The following is a 19953-nucleotide window of genomic DNA, read 5'->3' as shown; positions in this document are numbered from 1 at the left end:
CTAAAAAAAATGCGAATGATCAGATAGATCGAGCCGCAGCAGTAATATCCAATGAACAAATACATATACCAGGTGTCCAAGAGCACCCTGGACATAGGAGATTAACATGGGAAAACGGTTTCGATTTTTTTGCGCCTGTACTGTTGATTTGATTGAAAAATCGTAATAATGAAAGTTGTAGTACCTATCACGGACTAGTTTTCTGTATTTTTTTCAGATCTCTAACTTGAGCCCTTTCGTCGTAAAACACGAACAAAAATGAGAAAATTTAAACTTTTGGCGGTTGTCGAGCAACGGGTAAACAGGTCATTGTTGCTGGTACGGTTGCTCGACAACCGCTTATACAGTGCAGGTAAAAAGTTAAAATTTTCGCATTTTTTTTTGTGTTTTACGACGAAAGGGCTCAAATTAGAGATCTGAAAAAAATACAGAAAACTAGTCCGTGATAGGTACTACAACTTTCATTAATACGATTTTTCAATCAAATCAACCGTACAGGCGCAAAAAAATCAAAACCATTTTCCCATGTTAATCTCCTATGTCCAGGGTGCTCTTGGACAGCTGGTATACTATCAACATAAAACATGCAATATGGTGAAAGTAGTGCCACTTTTTTATTCCTGTGAAATTGCTTTGCAAGTAGATACGAGGTATTGTACTGACTCCATCGATATATCACTGTCAATCTCACAGCACAGCGCTAATGAAGTAAGAAAATTCAAATTAGAACTTTGGTAGAATATCACCTCATTTCAATCAATTCTTTTGATTCCGTATATATGTAATGTATTTAATATTTAAAATACTAATAGTAATCATTTTTTTTTTTTCTATTATCGACAAATTATGAAAATAAAAAACATTACTTCAACATATTATTTGTTTAATTGAATGTCAAATTTGCTGGCTTGTTGACAGCCATGCACTGATATGAAACAATCACAACTCCAAAAGTTAAAAGACATATATTGGAACTCACTACCAATTAAACAAAAACTATGGGTGCAGGGTTCTTGGGTTGTGGTCCATAATAAAACACAGAGATCAAATGCTTGATCGTATAATGCGAAATACATAGGATCAAGCATTTGATCTCTGTGTTTTATTATGGACCACAACCCAAGATCCCACCCATAGTTGTAACCAGAGGGTCCAAGAACGACGCAACGTTCAACACGTAGCAACCGTATAATTAATTATACAAGAGTAGACAATTCTTGAGGACTATTATTTGTTGTGGTTACACTGCTAATATCAATATTATTCGATGGCATAAGAGGACTCACACTACCACTAACTTCTCTGGGATGTTTGCTACTATTTAGATTCTCCCCTGCAGGCGGCGTTGTGGTGGCAGGCCGAATTATGTACGGACCGTTACTATGTACACTAGCAAGTGGATGTCCAATACAGTGATTAAACGCACTAATTTGAGTTTGATTTAAGTTAATAGGTAGCTGTGGGGGCGTAATACTGTGGTACGAATTGTGATGATCCTGTGTAAAATCGTGTTGCTGTGCAAGTTCTCTGACAGCGTTGGTTTTCTCCCTTTGCCATATGAATACGTTATGCACCATAGCGCAACCACAAAAGATTATACCTAGACCTATAAACACGCTAGTCACTATAGCTGGCGTTGAATGGAACTGTATGAACGTGTAGAGGATTATCCCTAAAATATTGAACAAAATTAGCTTGTATTGGCATAAATCTATAGTGAACCAAAGGCCTACCTGTAAGAAACACTGGAATCGAAATAAACAATCCTCCCATTGCACACACTCTACTAACTGAAGATTTCTGGAGGTACACGGACGTTCTGTAAAACCAAAAAAAAAAATAAGTATATAGAAATAATAAGTATGATGCATACACTTTTGCGGAAACTCACCTGTCGCTGCCACCGTGCGTGTTTTGTACAAGTTTGACTGCAAACAAAAACTGTATAGCACACACCAAAAGGCAACATAAATCCAAGGATAGCGTTAAAGCACACAAAGCTAAAGTTACTTCATAAACTATCAGGTATTCCTCAGCAGTTATCACAGTAAGTTGTTCAACGCGCAATAGTTCTCGAACATCGTTTACCGTCACCGGCGAAACTTTTAACAAAAATATTAATGACAATAAGGCAAGAAGAAGACTGACTAAACACAATAGTCCCAAACTAACTAACGTCTCTTTAACTCCAACCTCTTTAGATTTAATTACAAATTTATTAAAAGTACTTTGGTTTCTTGTTTTGGAGATATCCAGGCCTCCATTCATTGGTTTTTTTTCTGGAAATAACACTCCTGCATTATTGTAAATAGAATGCTTAGAGTTATCCAAGCCTTGCAGTTGGGAAACATTGAGAGGATACTGCTGGGTAGTTATCCTACAGCTGCTCAAGTTTGGAGACCGGAATCTGTAAGGTTGGGCGTCCCTAGATTCCATTACGATGGAACTGTCTGGTCGAGAACTTTGGTTGCCTATATAAGTTAAAATGCATAAAATATATTTAAATAGCATTTACATATTTACCTCCGTTGGAAATGTGTTTGAGCATTCTTAGTGTTCTTCTTGTTCATAGCTATGTTTAGAGTTGTTCGAATTAGTTTCTAATCTATCTTGCCTTTCAACGACAATGCACGGCAGATGTTTGACTTTTTGTCTGGAGAGAATTTCAAAGAGATACACAGTAAAGGGACTGTTAAGAAGATTTTCATTAGAGCATTACAGTTGATACGCATATTTGTTGAATTGATGTAATGATGGAAAGTGCCTGAAAAAATAAATAAATAAAATCGATCTACCTCAGGAAATTGAAAAATTTAGAAATACACAGGTGACTGACAATTAAAAGGTCATACACACCTAAATCATGGTTTTGAAAAAAATAGGGACATATGCAGACCGATTTTTTTTTCTGGTATAGCCAAGTGACAGCTATAACCCGAATATGTTTTCCAATACCTTTTTGCCAAAAAAGGTATACCTAGTAAGTATCCCAAAAACAAACGGTTTTCGAGTTTTTTGCAATTAAAATATTGACCTCAATGCAAGTATAAAAAAATAAATAAAAAATTGGTTGAAATAACTGTCTATTATTGTTCCAAAATGTCTCAACAGCATTTTAAGTTGAAATTATTATTTCTTCATACACAAAATGCTTCAGGTAAAAATCTGGAGGACCAATTTTCGAACTTGGTGCTGGTCATGATATTTGGCTTCTCCGACCAATTCAACGATTCAGAAAATTTTTGTTGTGATGTGAAATTTCTCACTTGTAATGAGAAATGATCTAATGTTCCATTCTCCAAGAAGATTACAAATAGCAATTATGTTTGGCACGGAATACTTTAATTGCAATTATCTCGTAAACTGTTGATCTTAAGGATGCCAACTAAGTACCTATACCTTTTGTATTAAAAAAGTATTGGAAAACCGATACTCAGATTTGTCACTTCGCCTTACCAGAAAAAAGTTAGAGTGATTTTAAAGCAAATCAATGGTTTTAGATGATGACCTCTATAAGCTTGCTTAAAACTGAGTAGATAATCAAATTTGGCACCCTCGAAAACCTAATTTTAGCAAGAAACTCCAAGGGGACCGCGTGTTAAGTGAAAAAATGCATTTAAAAAAAATAACAACTTTGACCCCTTGTATTTCTGTTTCGGTTGACTTTTTGTCTGAGGTAAGTTGTGCTAAATCGAATTATTTTGACCCCATAAATTATTTACCATTACTTATGGGACACGCTATAAGTATAATAGCATTATGTATTAACCTTTATTTTTTAATTAGAAAATGGCAAAATTTGACATTTTTTCAAACATATTGTAGTACATATACATAATCATAGAAGAAACGTAAAAGCTCAACTATATAATTTATACCTACTTATTTATTATATTTTATGCCATATGTTCTACTTAAATGCTTGTTTTTAGAATGGCAAACAAAAAATTATATATATCAAAGAATGCAAAAGTTTACAACAAAAGAACAAATTAAAACTATTAACTCTCCAATCCCTATGTCTCAAAAACGAAAAAAAATCATACAAAACTGACATAAAAAATGAGACACACACTGTACCTATAAAAAACTCGATAAAAAAGCACCTGGAACAAACAAGTGATCAAAAAGCAACAAGCTTTAGTAGATAAGATGTACCTACCTACCTACATTTAAATATTTACTATACTAGGAGTAGCTATCTAATAATTTAGGAATGTAATAAATTTAGGCATTTACCTGAACGTGTTTTGTATTTATAAACAACCATTAACGCTTATAACGCAGATGGGGCATTCCTACCTATATTCTATAGGTTTCTAACAGTTAACATCCAACGGTTTAGTTATTGATGCAGTGACCATCGTATCTGATCCTTTAAAATACTCGTAAAATCGTCCTTAGTTATCACACACCAGTATTGCAATTCCGCAATTTTAAATAAACGTAAGTAAGACATGCAACTAAACAGGTTGATCGAGTTGTTGAAATGATTGAAAGTCATATTTACAGAAATTCTGTGAAAGAAAAAAATCATGCACTCACGGCACTTCGAAAACAGTACGTCACTACAGTATTTCACTATTTAACGTTACGAATATTCGATAAATACGCCTAATCTACACTACTAAAAATACTGGATTCACGATCTCTGATGACTGATTCACGTTATGCTTCACTTCACCGTCGGGCTTCACATTTTGTAACGGGCTTAACGACAGTTGGGCAGTTACCGCTACTGAATGCTACTGCTACTACTATACCGCTTACCGCTACCACCACTGCGCAGTAAGGTACCTTTATGAAAGAATACGCTCTGGATTGATTATGATTGTTTGAAAATGTCTTCTCTGGTGGGTTTATATTATCCAATCATGATAAAATACGTAGAGATGGGTTGAAGGAAAAAAAAACCTTTCACACCCAGTTGGGTTTAAACCAGAGGATTTTTTCGAAAGAACGGGGTATGTAACAACATTGGAATTGGAAAATCACAAAATTCTGCATAGAGGTATGCCTGCTTAGTCGGCTTTAGGCAGACAAATAATATAAATGATTATAAATATGTACGAAATTATTATATTGGAAGCACTCTTGGCTTCCTCGTCCCACACCCCTGACGCACCTGTTTGCACTGCAAACAGTGCAAACTTGGTGCTTTAATGCTTCTGCCTGCTCCTGCTCGTAGTCCTAAGCTCTTATCTATGGTCCTAAAGTCCTAAGGCAACCTGGTAAGAGAACAAGTCATGTGTTCCGTGTTCGGGTGTCAGAGAATTTTAAGCACAGAATACTCAGTGCGGACTAGTGTGGAGCACTTCGAGCGTGATACTCTGCAACCAAAGCGACTCATGTCCTCAGGTCAATCGTCAACCGTCACTGTCACTAACAACAAAATACGTTTTTTGTCTTCTGTCTAAAGACGTATTTTGCCGTCAGTGTTTACTTTTACTAGAGTGTTTACAAAGTCTATCTCGTTTTAACTCATTCTGATAAAACAAGATAGCCTCTGTTACTACAGCTTAAAACTCAGGTTAATACTTATCTCCATCTCCAAAAGACGGTTATTGGCGTTTCAAGATAAGAGATACTCCCTCTGGTGATCAGTTTTGAAAACAGTTTCGGGCATTCCAGCTGTCATTTCTCTGTTTGTTTACATTGATTTTGGACATTTTGGTTAGGAATTTAGCAAATATGAAGTGACAGTGTCATATTATTTATAATGTTAGGTTAGAAACGTGCTGCCCGATTTTAGTTCAACTCTTAACTTGAAACGCCAATAGTCACTCCTGAATCTCAGTCTTCAATTTGCTAATTTCAATTTCATATAGTCATAAATAAGTTCATAGCAAGCAAAATATTTTTTTACTATTTTTTGTTTTTCTTGCGTTTTCCTGTCTCTTTCCTATTGATATAAGATAAAATAGACCGCATTCAAGTTGACGCTCCATGGAGCGAGCAGAGCGATTGTGACGTAAGGATGACGTATATCGACAAAATCATAATTTTATCAACTGTCAAATTTCGTCATCGTGACGTCAGCCTTCGCTCTGGCTGCTCGTTCCACATAGACCCAGGAGAATGTGAGAACTAACGGAACACGGAACACGGTCCACGGAATGAAACAGTGCCATAATCGGGTCATTCATAAATCCGCATTGGTATTGTTGTGTGCGGTGCTGTATGTTGCATGATATTTGAGTAATAATTGATATGTAAATATGAGGAACTTGTCATTTTTATTACCATTTCGATATTAAAGTGTAAGTAATACTAAAAAGAAAATACTTAATGTCGTTAACAAACCACCTCATTTATGACTGGATGAGTCTTGAAATGAGTGAGTGCATAGTTTAAAAAATTCCTATCTAAGCACAGTAATCCTTTGCAAAGTAAGTTTTCTATTATCAAGTTGATACTAATGACAGCCAAGTGTACCCTCAATTTATCCTGGTTGACTGAAAAACAGCCTGACACTTCTACTAATTGCATTCCCTCATAAAGAGAATGATTCGAAAAAGGTGTAAGTATAGTAATGGTATAGTCCAAGTTTAGACTTTTAAAAAAATTTGTCAACTTGCAAGTTGGACTTGATCCATATTTTCTCTTCAGGCCACAAAAGAAAAAAGAGTAGCAGACCCTAGTGATGGATTCAGAGTTATATATAGAGGAAAATGATGCTCCTTTTCTTATAGATAGTGGAACAGAAAGTATTACAGAAAGCCCATTAGGCACTGAACATTCCCAAGATTCTACTTTGTGTGATATTAATGTTCGTAAGTAAATACTGTAGGTACTTACTTCCATAAAATAAGATTCAAATGTATAAATTAAGTAACTAGTTAGTACTTTCTAAACTAGATCAGGTTTCATGACTATAAAGCATATGTTTCAATTTTTTAGAGCATAACTAACAGTTGAGCTGTTTACAACAACTTTTCAAAATATTGCAAAGACAATATACAATACAATATACATAAACAATGAAAATATTTGTGCAACTTTGTGATAAAAGATATGGACCCATGAAGAGAAAGTTTTAAAATGTTTGTTAAGGACAATAATCCAATATATCATCCAGGACATAATTCATATCTAGTTATTTATTTAAATTAAAATTTCTATTAACTACTAAACTTACTCTGAAGAGGCAAAAAACTGAAGGCCACTCCCTCATTCCCTTTAACTTTTTTTTTCTCTTTAGATTTAAGAACAAATTTGTATAGAATTTTTTTAAAACCCTTTACTTTGTTACTATTTTTACTTTTTACAAGTAGGATAAAGAATATTTTTATTCTAATTATATGTTTAAAAAATTAATTTCTCAAACAAAGAAGCAAAAGAATTATTGTTAGGCTGATAATTGTCCTGTGTGTGTGTAAACAAGTTCAAATACTTGATAATAGCAGGAGGTTGTTTAAAGAAGTTGTCATGTTTCTCTTTGAAAAGTAGGTATGTCTCAAACAATTTGACAGGCAATGGCTATAATAATGTTTTAGATGCGGGCAGGACCAAAACAAAATCAAAACTTTCAAGCTGTTTGATAGATAAATCCTTGTCAATTGATGAAGATGAATTATGTACACCACTGCAACCAACTTTAGTAAGGATTTTTCATCTTGATGACTCAAATTTTTCAAGTAGCATTACATCAGAGGACACCTCTTCTGAAGAAGATGATGGTATTGAAGATTTTGTACATATTGAAGTTGATAAAAAGCCTTTAATTCATCAGTTGGCGTATAAAGATGCTGGTAAGTTAAAAAGATAATATAGCATTGTCCTTATTTCAAAATTTTTATTTTTTTAATGTAATTATAATTATAGGTATTGGAAGTGATAATTCAGAAAAAGATGCTGTAATTGTGTCAGATACACCTCGAACTTCAATTTTGCGAAAATCCACTTGCTTTCAATCTCCTGTGGATGCAAATGGTGCATTTACTAGCCGACATATTTGTTTTCCTAGTGACGAGCGGCAGCTAGTAAGCTATAGGGAACCAGAAGATTATCAGTGGGTTATAAGTATGTTCATTTTCATTAGGACTAGTCAAACACTTTTAGATTTGAATTGTAGGTGATTTTATCTCTTCAGAGGAGATTTTAAATATCTATCAGAGCTCTTGCAAAAAGCACAATACTATCGAATTAGACACAATCAAATCTCAGATTCGAGAAATAAAAAACAATATGAATCATTCAGCTACATTAAAGTTGTCTGCTATAAAAATATCAGTTGAAGTGACTGAAACTTTGGAAGATATTTTAAAAGTAGCAAACTTTAACACATTGATACTCCAAGAGTGTGAATTTACTCCACAAACCATGACTGAGTTTTTAAACAGCCTACAGTACTACAATTCAGTTTGTCATTTTGAAATTGCCATGAATTTTGATGATGATGACACCTGGAGATGCTTCTGTTCAGCCTGTAGTCATATATTGGCTCTGAAGTCTTTATCTTTTAAGGGCATGAAGATTAATGAACCTTATATGAGGCACTTAATTGGAGTTGTGAAAAATAATCAAAATATTTCCATGTTGAAGTTTGATGAATGTATGTTAGTAAATCTTCCCACGTTTTATTTAGGTTCGTATTTTTTTTTAACCGTTATTAGTGACTACGTTAATTGTTCACTGTAATTATTTTTTAGTGGAATCTCTTATGACTAACCGCACTATAAGAGAGTTGTACTTACCGTCGACGGGCTTGTACACTAAAGAGGCAGAAGCCTTACAGAGATTTCTTGTAAATAACACACATTTAAAAGTGTTAGACATTAGTAACAATAATTTGGGCGATCGTGGGTTGGAAGTGCTGTCCAAAGGATTGTGTAGCCAAAAAACTCCTGGAGTTGGACTTTCGGTGTTGGTTATATTCAATAACCAAATCTCCGAAAAAAGTGGAGGAGTTATTAAAAATATTATTGTAAGTCTGTCCCAGTATGTCTGTCTATTCTAGTCAGTAAAGTAAGTTTTTAGGTGGAGTGCAAAAATCTACATACTTTGAATATTGGTTATAACAATTTGACTGACGAAGTGCTATGCCAAATAAGTGATGGCTTATCGCTTACTGAATCTTTGGAAGGACTAGGTCTTCAGTGCACGCTTCTAACATGTAGAGGCATTATTGCTCTTGCTGAAGCAATTCCCAATAACATCTCGTTACATGTAAAATTCGTATAATAAAACATCAACTTGTAATTATTATTATTTGGATGGCTTACAGAAAATCAATCTAAAGGGAAATAAGGCCATTCAAATTCAGGGCATAGAAGCTTTGTGTTCAGCTTTAACAAAATCCAAAATCACCAAAATTGAAATAGACGATTTTAATCGTTCTTGCAACGTGAGTGTATTTATTATATTATTTATTATGCGCCAGTAGATGGAGTAATAAAATTTAATGTAGTACAAAAACATCAAAATAGCGATTTAAAGGGTTAAACGAACTTAAAGGTGGACACAGACTAGCATACTTGTATGACATATAAGTGATATATGCAAGGAAATGTGTAAGGAAAAATTGTCATTTATGCTTGTCCATTTTTCAAGTATGCTAGTCTGTTCCCATCTTAATAGGTAATTAATCTTTTACAAACACAGGTGGTTCCTTAACTACGTGATACTCTCTAGAGAGCGTATGGGAGAGGTCAAAATAGTTTAGGGTTTGTTCAAAGACGTATTTTAATGTCCCCATTAAAAACCACAAAAAATATTTGCTTTAAATCCTAACTTCTGAACCACTTTGTATATTATAATAAACTTTTGGTGAAAGGTATTTTCAACAGAAAGGCAAAAATCGACTCTTAGTTGTTATGAACTGGTAATGTTTCTTTGTGTATTTTGTTTCAAATACTGTGACGGTATGGCTGTAATTATCTACAACTACAATGAATTAGGAATATACCTGTAATTTCATTTTAGTAGATGGTCACTATATGGCGCCACCCACTTTTCTTATTCCACATCTTTTTTATATTGGATGTACATGTACATACACATTTGTAATCAAATAATACGCTATGCTAGTCTGTTAATGCAGATTAAATATATTAGGCAATTGCAAAATTAATAATTAGCATTAGAAAATAATCACCTAGTTAAAGACTTTGTCAAAAACCTTATTACTACATTAGCTTTTATTTACCTTGAATCACCCTGCAGGCCCTGTTCCACAATCACACATCTTGGCAATGGCAAGCGTTTTGACATACATCTGTCTGTCAAAACGCTTGCCATAAATAACATGTATTTTTCTATACCGCTATAGAAGGTATCAAATGTAACTGAATAATGATAAACTATGGTTATCTGGTGATTGTCGAATCAGGGCTAAGCAAAACAACAATGCGGTAATTCAAACTTGTATCTCAATCAACTGTTTCGAAAATGTTTCATTATTTTAGGATAACAAACTTATTTTTGCGGAAAATTGTAATAAGACATATGGAGCTTTTAGGATCCAGAGGTCTATGCCACACTAGTGAAAAAATTGAATGCCATTTGCACTATAAACAAAAACTACGTCGAAGAGAGCGATGGAGATGAAGAACGTGAAGAGGTGCTAAATATTTCTCAGAAAATATCGAGAAAAATGTCTTTAAGCTGTGAACCCAAATTTGCCACTCCAGATCCTAATACGACATTCCAGGTAATCTATGTAATAGCTATATTTCGCTGTTGTCATAGTATACGTAAACATAAACGTATATATGTTTAATTACAATTGATTTGTTTGCTTAGCATCATATATAATAAGTTCAAACATACGTAACTTTATGTATGTTGTCGGCATGCAGAATTTACGTTTTTAGATTGGTTCACCCTTGTCTTCACCAGCTGCATCTTCAACCAGAAGTCGTTTCCAAATAGCGAAGGTTCAAGAAAATACCTGTCATTCGAAATTTACGTCAGGGTCTAGGTTTAAGGTGACAAAAGTGTTGTCCAGCCCTGACGACGAACACATACAAGTCGGGCGTTTTGCGAATATTCGGAGCAGCGTATCGTCTAACGACAGTACTGAGTCTTTATCCAACCTCAAATTAGATAGTGACAGCGACTAATAAGTATTAAATGTTAATAGTATGTGTTGTGGGATAATTTATGTAGATGCAAGCATATAAAAATAATGAGAATGCCAAATCAAGCCAAATTAGTGAAAATAAGCAATGTGCATCAGTTATTGAAAATGCTGGGACTTTTATCGTTGTGAATCATTATACCTATATAGGACCTAAGTATTTTATTCAGAGCAAATATAAATCTACTGATCCCATTTACACCATATTTGTAATAGATTACAAGATTTTCAGTCCTGTTGATATAGAACATGTTTTTTTAAGTTAAATTCCAATGATCTCCTTCAGTACCTTAAAAGCATCTTTAAAAAAATAACAGTTACCTAATAATATAAAATTTTAAGTTTAAAGTTGAAAAAATTGCACTGACAGAAGATTAAAAAAATGTTACATTTTTACAATGCTATCGTAATATTTTGATGTCACGAATGTGCTGTAGCCTTCTGTAATATTATTTATTGTCAATAACCCTCCATATATAGATACCAGAAAAACATTGTATACTTTGAGTATTGGCAAAAGTAGCCAGCAAACTTTGAACGAGGCAACGCAAAAATAAATGAAACAACCCAAAAAATCTAGCTCACAATTTAAAAAATTAAAAGTGCAGATCTCTCAGAAAAATCTTTATATTTCAAAATAGTAGAAACTGTCTAGTTATAATTGCAGTATGTTTCTTTCCTATGAACTGCCACTGACTATACTATAATATAGCGTTGGATGTTTCTTTTTTGCTTGAGAGTACTTGAGTAGTAGAATAGAAATCTTATTGAATAATAAATCGGACAAAATTTGAAAAAAAGGTTAATAAATCTGATGAATAATCAGGTTGTAATAACAAACAGATAGAGAACTAAAAAAATTTGATGTCATGATCTCAGGCCGATTAATTTTGTTTATTCATATTCTGTGATATATATTAAGTGCTTATACCTATATGTCCTTATTTGAAAATAATACAAATTCAATCTTCAGTGCTTGCTTATATAGCAGTCAAACTGTATAATAATATCTAATTGTAGTAATTATTCATATTTTAGTATTGATTTGAATTGAGTATAAAGTAACTACACCCAACACTAAATGTACGCTGAAAAACGGTACAAAAAATTCCGCTTTAGTCTCTTATTGTTTATTATTAGGTAGACTTTATATACAGGGTGATTCCAAATGACTGTCATGACAGCTTGGGAGTTTGTTGCTGGTTGCTGGGGGTGACTTCAAATCAAAAAATGTCTAATGAACATGCCAAAAACACTATCGTAACCGATGAGGAAATTCCTACTAATTTAAAGACCATTAAAAAAAAAGTTTTATTGCTCAAAATGTCCACCCAGTTGCTGTATACATAGTCTAGCACTAGCTCTTCTTAGAATTGAAGTGCATTGCTGACGGTCTTATAATCAGCACGAATACTTTCTGCGGAATCCATAATTCAGTTAGTGTAACCAGCGTTTTGGGTGAATGTTTATTGGACATTTTTGACTTGAAATCTTCCCGTCAACACACTTCCAAGCTCTGGCAATCACGTCGTGGGACACCCTGTCTATAAAATGGCCCATCGAAAAGGTACCGCAAAGCATTATAGGGTGGGAACATTTCGACAATTTCTAAAAACACATCAAGTTCGTTTGTGAGGAGGACCCATTCTGATGCATAAAGCATAGTAAAACCTTCAACTCCCTAAGTAGGGTTGTCCTTTTCATAATATTTCTCAAATAAGAACAAGGATCCATTGATAACCTGATTAGAAATAGGAGCTTCGATCCACTCTTTTAGAAAATATAGAGCGTTGAAAATCCAACAATAACGTGTGAGAAAAAAGGCAAAAATCGATTTAACTATACTTTAAAACTTATTTATTTGTCAAGTAAATGCTCGAATTATTGTCTACCAACGTCTATATATAGTAAGTGTGTTTGGAATTTCCCAAAAAGTTTTTTTCCGCCCTGTATGCATTGCGGTAAAAATCGATTTGCCCCACTGTATTTCAATAATCAGCATAATTTTTTTATATTGTACTTGTATAAAGGAAACATAAAGTTTCTTCATCCGGATCGTTGATTCTGTATAGTTTCCGTTTTTAGAAACTAGTAAAATAAGCCTTCTTAAGTTTGATAAGTACTTACTTTTACTGATATAGGTAGGCTATAAATGTTGTGTGGTGTTAATTCGTTTTAGTTGAGTTATAGATTTATTATATTTTGCTGAATCTATTATTTAAGAAAATTGTGTTAGGTTTTTATAGAAGGTAAACTAAGATGGTTATGGTTAGTTGATCAAAACTTACTTCAATTCGGTTGAATGTTAACCAATAAATCCGTATGATAGATATACATATAATAATTAGGTATAGTACTAAGATCTATTTTTATATATAATTGATAGGCAATATCCCCGATAAAATAAAATTAAGATAGGGATTAGACATTTCTAAAAGCATGTTTTGGTTTCATGTATTTCATGTTAATTTGTTTCTATATGTTCTTGTGTATGTGATACAATGGATGTGATATATATTGTATAATAACTAAAAAGTATTTTAAAATTAACCTTTTATTATTACAAGTGAGTTTGTAATAAATCAGAAGTTACTCTAAAAGTGCATACTGCTTTCATTAATATGAAATGAGTTTGTCCCTCCCAAATATCTGAACATGAAAGCGAAATCCTCTACCAGAAGTAGTCATAACGTTAATCTCTATGTAATTATGACCAACACCACCAGCTGCGTAGAGCGGATATGCAGAAGCATCTGGATCTTCGTCGTAGATTTTTACACAAGTTATTTCAACTAGACTGGGTATTACGTTTATCTTCAAAAACATGTATTAATTTAGTAAAATAATGCTTAGCATTTTTAAGTTACCTTTACCATACTTACTCGTATATTGGCAGTAATACTGCTTCCCTTTTCACCAGCAAACATAATATTTTCCAAGTGTATGACAGGATGTTTCTCCCTACATCGTCCAAGAAAAAGGTTGTGAGGTTGATTGACCTCCTTTAGTACAACTAGAAAAATATGCAGCTAAAATGACCCAATAAAAGGATAAACATTACGAAAATCTACTTCTGCCGTTCGCCGTTGTTATATTTTCTGTTGCCATTATAGTCGAATTCTTGAGATTAATACTTTCTCTATGAGCTGTACCAACACTTACTATTAACACCAAAATTGTGACACTTTTAAACATTCTAAATAATGAGTGTGGTGTTTCCATATAGATGTACGCGTTTGGACCGTTTGGTTATAATAATTTTATTATTCACATAACAGTGAACTGAAGAACGAGGTTATCGATAAATTCCATTTATACTATAAAAATACTATATAGAATAACGCATTATTGTTTTATTGAAAAAATGTCGCACGCATCAGTATACACGCATGAAAAAGTATAAGTTTAAGTAAGTATATATACAGTGTGTGCCGTTTTTATGAGTACATCTTGATATCTTAGTTAATAATAATTCAATTCAGATTTCTTTGGGGGGGGGGGGATGAGGTAAAAGGGCCAATTTTAGTTAACTTTTTCTACCAGATTTAGAATCAGCATCCCCAAAAATTCCTCAGTACCCCTTCTTGCTTGAAATAAGCGTATGTAATGCATGCATGATATTTCAATTGTTTTACTTTAAATGCACGATTTTATCATAGGCAACAAAAAACGCTTACAGTATAGTTCTATCCTTCCTTATTTGTATTAAACAAAGAGAAATAGACGCACATTATTTAGTTGACATCCACCATTAACGACAACTAACTGCCATGGGTGATATGATTATGATTTCGGTTTGCCGTGTTACGTATACAACTGACAATTAGTGTTTTTTCAAGCTTCTTAGGATAATAAATGTTTATTATATAGACATACAGTCGACGGAACAATTTTGTAACCGACTCTTATTTTAATTGGCGATTAATAATCTCAATTTTATTTTTTAATTCATACTCGTTGGTTAAATAAAATAACTATTAAAATATTAATTAAACAAGTACATTTTTCTTTTCGTCGCAGTTTGTTATATTATAAAACTTAAAAATATTGACACCTACAGCAGTAGTACGTTTTTGTATAACCAAAAATCTTGTAATATTAATTTTCTTTAAAGTTCTTATTAAATGGAAACCCTGTTTTTGTATAGTGATCGGAACATTGGCAATAAAAATTGTGTAACGTGTATTAACGATTATGAGATGATTGAATCTGCTTACTTACACTTATTTAAATAATATTCTGTTTCCAAATTAAATATGCTGCAATGTCTAATATGTAGTAGAGCTAATTTTGAGTTTTATCTACCTAAAATGTTATAGAAAAGAAAATAATGAATAGCTTATTCATTTATGATTTATGAATTGACATAGCTTATAGATTTAGTAAATAAAACACTCAACACATTGAAAAGAGATAATTACCTCTTGATATTTTAAATTTAACCGGCATTTACAACCAATCACGAAATTACATTCTATGATTGCTGGTGAGTATCGACCAATAGCAAGCAGACAACACAATGGCTGACGCATGGCCATTTCCATAAAACCGAGGCCACGTACCGCGTACAGTAATACAGACCAGACATACATCATCAAAATCATTTCGCCTTCGTCTTGTTTAAATACCAATATTTAATTAATTTAATTGTTTGACAGTTGAAAATAGCCAAGTAAGGGGAGATTTCATCCATCATTTGTACTAAAGTAAAGCCGGTTGAAATTCGATAAGAAGAAAAAAATAGGGGACTCAAAATGTTGGTCTTTAAACTGACTGCGTTGATCTTTATAGCGTCTTGTGCCTTAGCAAAAGAGGAAGACGTTCTGGAATTTGGGGACAGCGATTTCGACTCAAAAATTGCTGAACATGAAACTGCTCTAGTGATGTTTTATGCCCCATGGTAAGCTTTTTTTTGATACATCTTCATTTTTAGTACCTGGTGTTGGCTTTGTTCTAATGCTATTCTTATTCTATTATGATTTATAGTAAGCCTTAATGAAGGCTTTAAAATAGGTATACATAACATTATCTTCCCTAACCAACTAATGGCCATTCCAAATGGAAACCTATTGTGTTACTATTGATTTTAGGGCTAGCTTTTGTTTCAGTTTTTTAACTTTTATTATACATTTTGGATTTCTAATTTGTCATTAATATCCAAGTTAAAATATCAATAAACAAATAAAAAATCAATTCATAAGTGTGGTATTTACAATACAAAAAAATGTGACCATGCACACAAAAAGGGTGATGGAGACTTTGTTATGCTCTCAGCACTGAACCAACTGAGACCAAAAACACCTCTTGCCAAAAGTTTATACAGTAAAAAATGAGGTTAATTCAATAGTCTCCTACAATGTACAATGTTTTTACTCAATGGTCTTGTAGTTAGAAGTTGCCTAACTTTTTTAACTAAGACCTATACAGTTCTAACCACAAACAATTCATATATTGGATTGGTAGTAAAATAAAATAATATTTTTATTAGGTTTCATTCATTTTAACTTTCCTAAAGCCTTAAAGCAGACCGACCCACAGTGAGTTTTGGTTCAAATCCGAAGTAAAATCCATAAAAATTATAGTTTTACAAGAATAATTTTGAGCAGGAATGCTAGTAGCCAGAATACGTACCTATCATTAGAAATAAAGTAGGAATCACTAGCAGTCATTCAGTTTATCACTGCCAAAAAGAAAGCTGGTTGCTACAAGTTTGTAGCTAGCTAAAACCTGAGGTGATGTGATGTTAAAATAATACCAAATAAGTTTTTTTGGTTTTCTCGTACATTCTGTAATATCCAATGTTTTAATATCAATCTAATTTTAAAGTGCTGAGTTTCAATTGCTTATTAGTGATATGAACAGATGATAGACCTCCGTGGCTTGATTCTCTTGACAAATACAGCATATGATGTTTTAAGTATTTAACATAGGTACCTAAAACATTGATCACATCACATCACTTATTCATAATGTATAACTGAGTGTGTTTAAACAGTTAATTATTAATTGTTAAAGGTGTGGCCATTGTAAACGTCTTAAACCAGAATATGCTAAAGCCGCTGAAGATCTTATTAGAAATGATCCACCTGTTGCATTGGTAAAAGTTGACTGTACTGAGGCAGGTAAAGAAACCTGCAACAAGAATTCTGTTAGTGGTTATCCTACTCTGAAAATTTTCCGTAATGGAGAGTATTCCCAAGATTACAATGGACCTAGAGAGGCTAATGGTAATTAAAAAATATATGTTTAATTTCACCGAAAACTAAAAACTAAATATGTAAAATTAATATTAAATTTGGTTTCAGGAATTGTTAAATATATGAAATCTCAAGTAGGTCCTGCTTCCAGAGAATTAAAGACTTTAGCTGACTTTGAAAAATTCTTAGCAACTGAAAAAGAGTCGGTTGTAGTAGGTTTCTTTGAAAAGGAATCTGATCTTAAGGGTGCATTCTTGCAGCTGGCAAACAAATTAAGAGAGAAAGTACAATTTGCTCACTCTTCATTTAAAGAAATTTTAGATAAACAAGGAATCAGGTAGGTCAATTTAGTGTGTAATTTATAATTCAGTGTAACTTCTCATATTGAATATCTTCTGCAGTGATGGTGTTGTACTGTTCCGTCCTTTACACTTAAAGAACAAATTTGAACCTGATTTTATACAGTATTCGGGACCTGCGGAAAGTGATGATTTGAGTCAGTTTGTCTCGAAAAACTTGTAAGAAATTTTTACTGTTGATTTGATATCTGTTTAATTAATTAATAATGTTTGGTAAAGTCATGGTTTAGCTGGAGTTAGGAAATCAGATAACCAACGGGAATTCACCAAACCTCTAGTTATTGTCTATTATGCAGTAGACTACCTGAAAAACCCCAAAGGAACAAATTATTGGCGTAACAGAGTGTTGAAGGTTGCTAAGGGATTTGAAGGTCAAGTCACTTTTGCTATTTCACCAAGTGATGAATTCACCCATGAGCTTAATGAATTTGGTATTGAATTTGCCCAAGCTGATAAACCTAGAGTGGCTGCCAGAGATGCCAATGACAAGAAATATGTTCTTAAAGAGGAGTTTAGTGTTGATACGCTAGAAGGATTTGTTAATGACTTATTAGATGGAAAGTTAGAACCTTATATTAAATCTGAACCAATACCTGAAAGTCAAGAAGGTCCAGTTACTATAGCAGTAGCTAAAAACTTTGAGGATGTCGTCATTAATAATGGCAAAGATACTTTGATTGAATTTTACGCTCCTTGGTGTGGACATTGCAAAAAATTGGCTCCTGCTTATGATGAACTAGCCGAGAAGGTTTGAAAACGCAGTTATTGATCTAAACGTTTACAAGTTTTTTGGTTTATAGCTCAAAGATGAGGAGGTTGCCATTGTTAAATTGGATGCAACAGCCAATGATGTCACTGGTCCATTTGATGTGCGCGGATTTCCTACTTTATACTGGGCTCCAAAAGACAAGAAGGATAGTCCAGTTAGATATGATGTTAGTAAAAGTGAAACACATTTGTTCAGATGATTAACTAAATGATACATTTCAGGGTGGCCGGGAAGTAAACGATTTTATTAAATATATAGCTAAAGAAGCAACAAATGAATTGAAAGGCTGGGACAGAGATGGAAATCCCAAGTTTGATAAGACTGAATTGTAGATTATTAAGACGTCGCCTTTAGAAGTGTTTGTATTTCGTTTATCCACATACAAGTTGGGAGTAATAATAAAGTGTTATTTTTTTTTGTCATTTCAAATTCAGAATTAAGTAGTTAATTAAACTGTCGTTTTTATATTTTTATATAAGAAAGAGTAATAGTGATACTAAGTATGTGCTGAAATCAGCGCTAAAAATAGTTTTTTTCTTTTTTTGGTTGGAGATGTTTTTAACAACCAGCATTTGTTGTGATGTTTTAATTCAAAATAAAATGTATTTGCTTTCAATTTCCACTTTAAAAATTTTAAGGCAAGTAATGATTTATTACCGTTATAGAAATCAGCATGCAGAGCGAAGCAAAACTGTCCAAACTCGAAAGAAAAAAATACTTACACATTGGCGAAATGCGAAATACTCCTCTCTTCTGGATCTTGACTCGAACGAAAAAATGTTCCTTCGCATAATTTATCTTAGTTTAGTTCAAGTGGCTGCAGGTATATTTGATTGTGATGCAGTTTTTTGATAAACATATCTTTGATTATCTTAAGCACATTCACATAACATGCAGTGTATTTGTACAGTTAAATGACAAGTGCACTGCAAGAAGTAGAGAAAATTTCAGAAACACAAGACATAGACGTCGTACTAATAATAGTGACCATCCAAGTCTAGGACTATTTTTTCTTTATGCACTTCTTGATATACATATAATAATTATACTTGCTGCTTTCATTGCAAGAGACATTTTTTTTTACTCTTGCTAATATTCTTATACTCCAATAAACTACAAAAAATGATAACACCAACAAATTCAAAAAAGCATTCTTTCAAATTTTCGAACTTTGAACAGTTGAGCAGCAGGCACTAATAGGAGGGATCTTCGAGTAATTAGAACAAGTATCAGGAGGTAACAATATACCACGTTGTCACCTTTGTCTCCCACATTCGCCTACTGCGCATTTGAATTTGAAACTTCCAAGTAAGTCGTCAAACATTTGGTGATATGTGAAGTTAGCTAAAAACCGCAAAGATTTGTTTGTTTTGCTTTTCGGTCTGTTAAAAGTTAATTTTTGCAAACTTAAATTAGTTGAATTATTATTGACGAGTGGATTTGTGAATAGTGGGCAACAGCAGTTTGATTATCGCCAGTGATTTTCAGTTTTCTGACAGTGCTAACCGGAAATTTACGGCCGCCATACTAAACGATTTTTGTCTCCCA

The 19953-nt window shown here is 33.2% G+C and overlaps 4 protein-coding genes across 17 annotated transcripts; 2 read left to right on the top strand and 2 right to left on the bottom strand.

The window, feature by feature from the left end:
• Positions 1 to 866: 866 nt before the first annotated feature.
• On the bottom strand, positions 867 to 5308 carry LOC145739749 (uncharacterized). Of its 3 annotated transcripts, XR_014181191.1 has the most exons (6): positions 4240 to 5308; positions 2524 to 2764; positions 1892 to 2471; positions 1734 to 1819; positions 1132 to 1672; positions 867 to 1012 (listed from the first exon to the last, which is right to left on the bottom strand). XR_014181191.1 is itself a non-coding variant. In XM_081995100.1 (5 exons), exons 2-5 carry the CDS (start codon positions 2546 to 2548, stop codon positions 1197 to 1199), a joined length of 1167 nt encoding a protein of 388 aa, XP_081851226.1. In that variant the 5' UTR covers positions 2549 to 2764; positions 4240 to 5308; the 3' UTR covers positions 867 to 1196. The 3 variants fall into 3 exon arrangements, 2 of the variants coding, with proteins under 2 accessions (XP_081851226.1, XP_081851227.1); XM_081995100.1 differs by having other exon boundaries at positions 867 to 1672; XM_081995101.1 differs by having other exon boundaries at positions 867 to 1672; positions 4303 to 5308.
• Positions 5309 to 6082: 774 nt separating this feature from the next.
• Positions 6083 to 13683, top strand: LOC145739744 (protein phosphatase 1 regulatory subunit 37). 9 transcript variants are annotated; one of them, XM_081995078.1, is made up of 10 exons: positions 6090 to 6520; positions 6610 to 6773; positions 7497 to 7751; positions 7825 to 8022; positions 8075 to 8587; positions 8652 to 8926; positions 8980 to 9168; positions 9227 to 9346; positions 10460 to 10651; positions 10800 to 10939. In XM_081995078.1, the coding sequence occupies exons 2-10, from the start codon at positions 6644 to 6646 to the stop codon at positions 10812 to 10814; spliced, it is 1887 nt and encodes a 628-aa protein (XP_081851204.1). In that variant the 5' UTR covers positions 6090 to 6520; positions 6610 to 6643; the 3' UTR covers positions 10815 to 10939. The 9 variants fall into 9 exon arrangements, with proteins under 9 accessions (XP_081851209.1, XP_081851204.1, XP_081851201.1 ...); XM_081995075.1 differs by having other exon boundaries at positions 6098 to 6520; positions 10815 to 13683; XM_081995076.1 differs by having other exon boundaries at positions 6101 to 6260; positions 10815 to 13683.
• Positions 13619 to 19946, bottom strand: LOC145739752 (uncharacterized). 4 transcript variants are annotated; one of them, XM_081995110.1, is made up of 3 exons: positions 19128 to 19946; positions 13948 to 14093; positions 13619 to 13894 (listed from the first exon to the last, which is right to left on the bottom strand). In XM_081995110.1, the coding sequence occupies exons 1-3, from the start codon at positions 19129 to 19131 to the stop codon at positions 13697 to 13699; spliced, it is 348 nt and encodes a 115-aa protein (XP_081851236.1). In that variant the 5' UTR covers positions 19132 to 19946; the 3' UTR covers positions 13619 to 13696. The 4 variants fall into 4 exon arrangements, with proteins under 4 accessions (XP_081851236.1, XP_081851235.1, XP_081851233.1 ...); XM_081995109.1 differs by lacking the exon at positions 19128 to 19946 and adding an exon at positions 15502 to 15633; XM_081995107.1 differs by lacking the exon at positions 19128 to 19946 and adding an exon at positions 14152 to 14517.
• ERp60 (disulfide-isomerase A3) lies at positions 15679 to 19021 on the top strand. Its single transcript, XM_081995090.1, has 7 exons — positions 15679 to 15980; positions 17096 to 17307; positions 17386 to 17614; positions 17679 to 17795; positions 17856 to 18384; positions 18437 to 18571; positions 18627 to 19021. The coding sequence occupies exons 1-7, from the start codon at positions 15835 to 15837 to the stop codon at positions 18735 to 18737; spliced, it is 1479 nt and encodes a 492-aa protein (XP_081851216.1). The 5' UTR covers positions 15679 to 15834; the 3' UTR covers positions 18738 to 19021.
• Positions 19947 to 19953: the final 7 nt, after the last annotated feature.

This window comes from Ips typographus, unplaced genomic scaffold (genome assembly GCF_016097725.1).
Source record: "Ips typographus isolate SLU unplaced genomic scaffold, UJ_Ityp_2.0 IpsContig35_part1, whole genome shotgun sequence".
NCBI lineage: Eukaryota > Metazoa > Arthropoda > Insecta > Coleoptera > Curculionidae > Ips > Ips typographus.
Note: the sequence above shows the minus strand (reverse complement) of the source record. Positions and strands in the feature narration are given on the sequence as shown.

Coding starts and splice junctions, on each gene's coding strand:
- LOC145739749 (XM_081995100.1), bottom strand. CDS start 2,548: ATGCTCAAACACATTTCCAACGGAG. Junction 2,472..2,523: donor CAAACACATTTCCAACGGAG/GTAAATATGTAA, acceptor TAACTTATATAG/GCAACCAAAGTTCTCGACCA. Junction 1,820..1,891: donor ACGCACGGTGGCAGCGACAG/GTGAGTTTCCGC, acceptor TTGGTTTTACAG/AACGTCCGTGTACCTCCAGA.
- LOC145739744 (XM_081995075.1), top strand. CDS start 6,644: ATGGATTCAGAGTTATATATAGAGGAAAATGATGCTCCTTTTCTTATA. Junction 6,774..7,496: donor TTTGTGTGATATTAATGTTC/GTAAGTAAATAC, acceptor ATAATGTTTTAG/ATGCGGGCAGGACCAAAACA. Junction 8,023..8,074: donor AGATTATCAGTGGGTTATAA/GTATGTTCATTT, acceptor TTTGAATTGTAG/GTGATTTTATCTCTTCAGAG.
- LOC145739752 (XM_081995107.1), bottom strand. CDS start 14,302: ATGGAAACACCACACTCATTATTTAGAATGTTTAAAAGTGTCACAATT. Junction 14,094..14,151: donor AACAACGGCGAACGGCAGAA/GTAGATTTTCGT, acceptor ATATTTTTCTAG/TTGTACTAAAGGAGGTCAAT. Junction 13,895..13,947: donor TACGAGTAAGTATGGTAAAG/GTAACTTAAAAA, acceptor ATGTTTTTGAAG/ATAAACGTAATACCCAGTCT.
- ERp60 (XM_081995090.1), top strand. CDS start 15,835: ATGTTGGTCTTTAAACTGACTGCGTTGATCTTTATAGCGTCTTGTGCC. Junction 18,385..18,436: donor ATGATGAACTAGCCGAGAAG/GTTTGAAAACGC, acceptor TTTGGTTTATAG/CTCAAAGATGAGGAGGTTGC. Junction 18,572..18,626: donor ATAGTCCAGTTAGATATGAT/GTTAGTAAAAGT, acceptor GATACATTTCAG/GGTGGCCGGGAAGTAAACGA.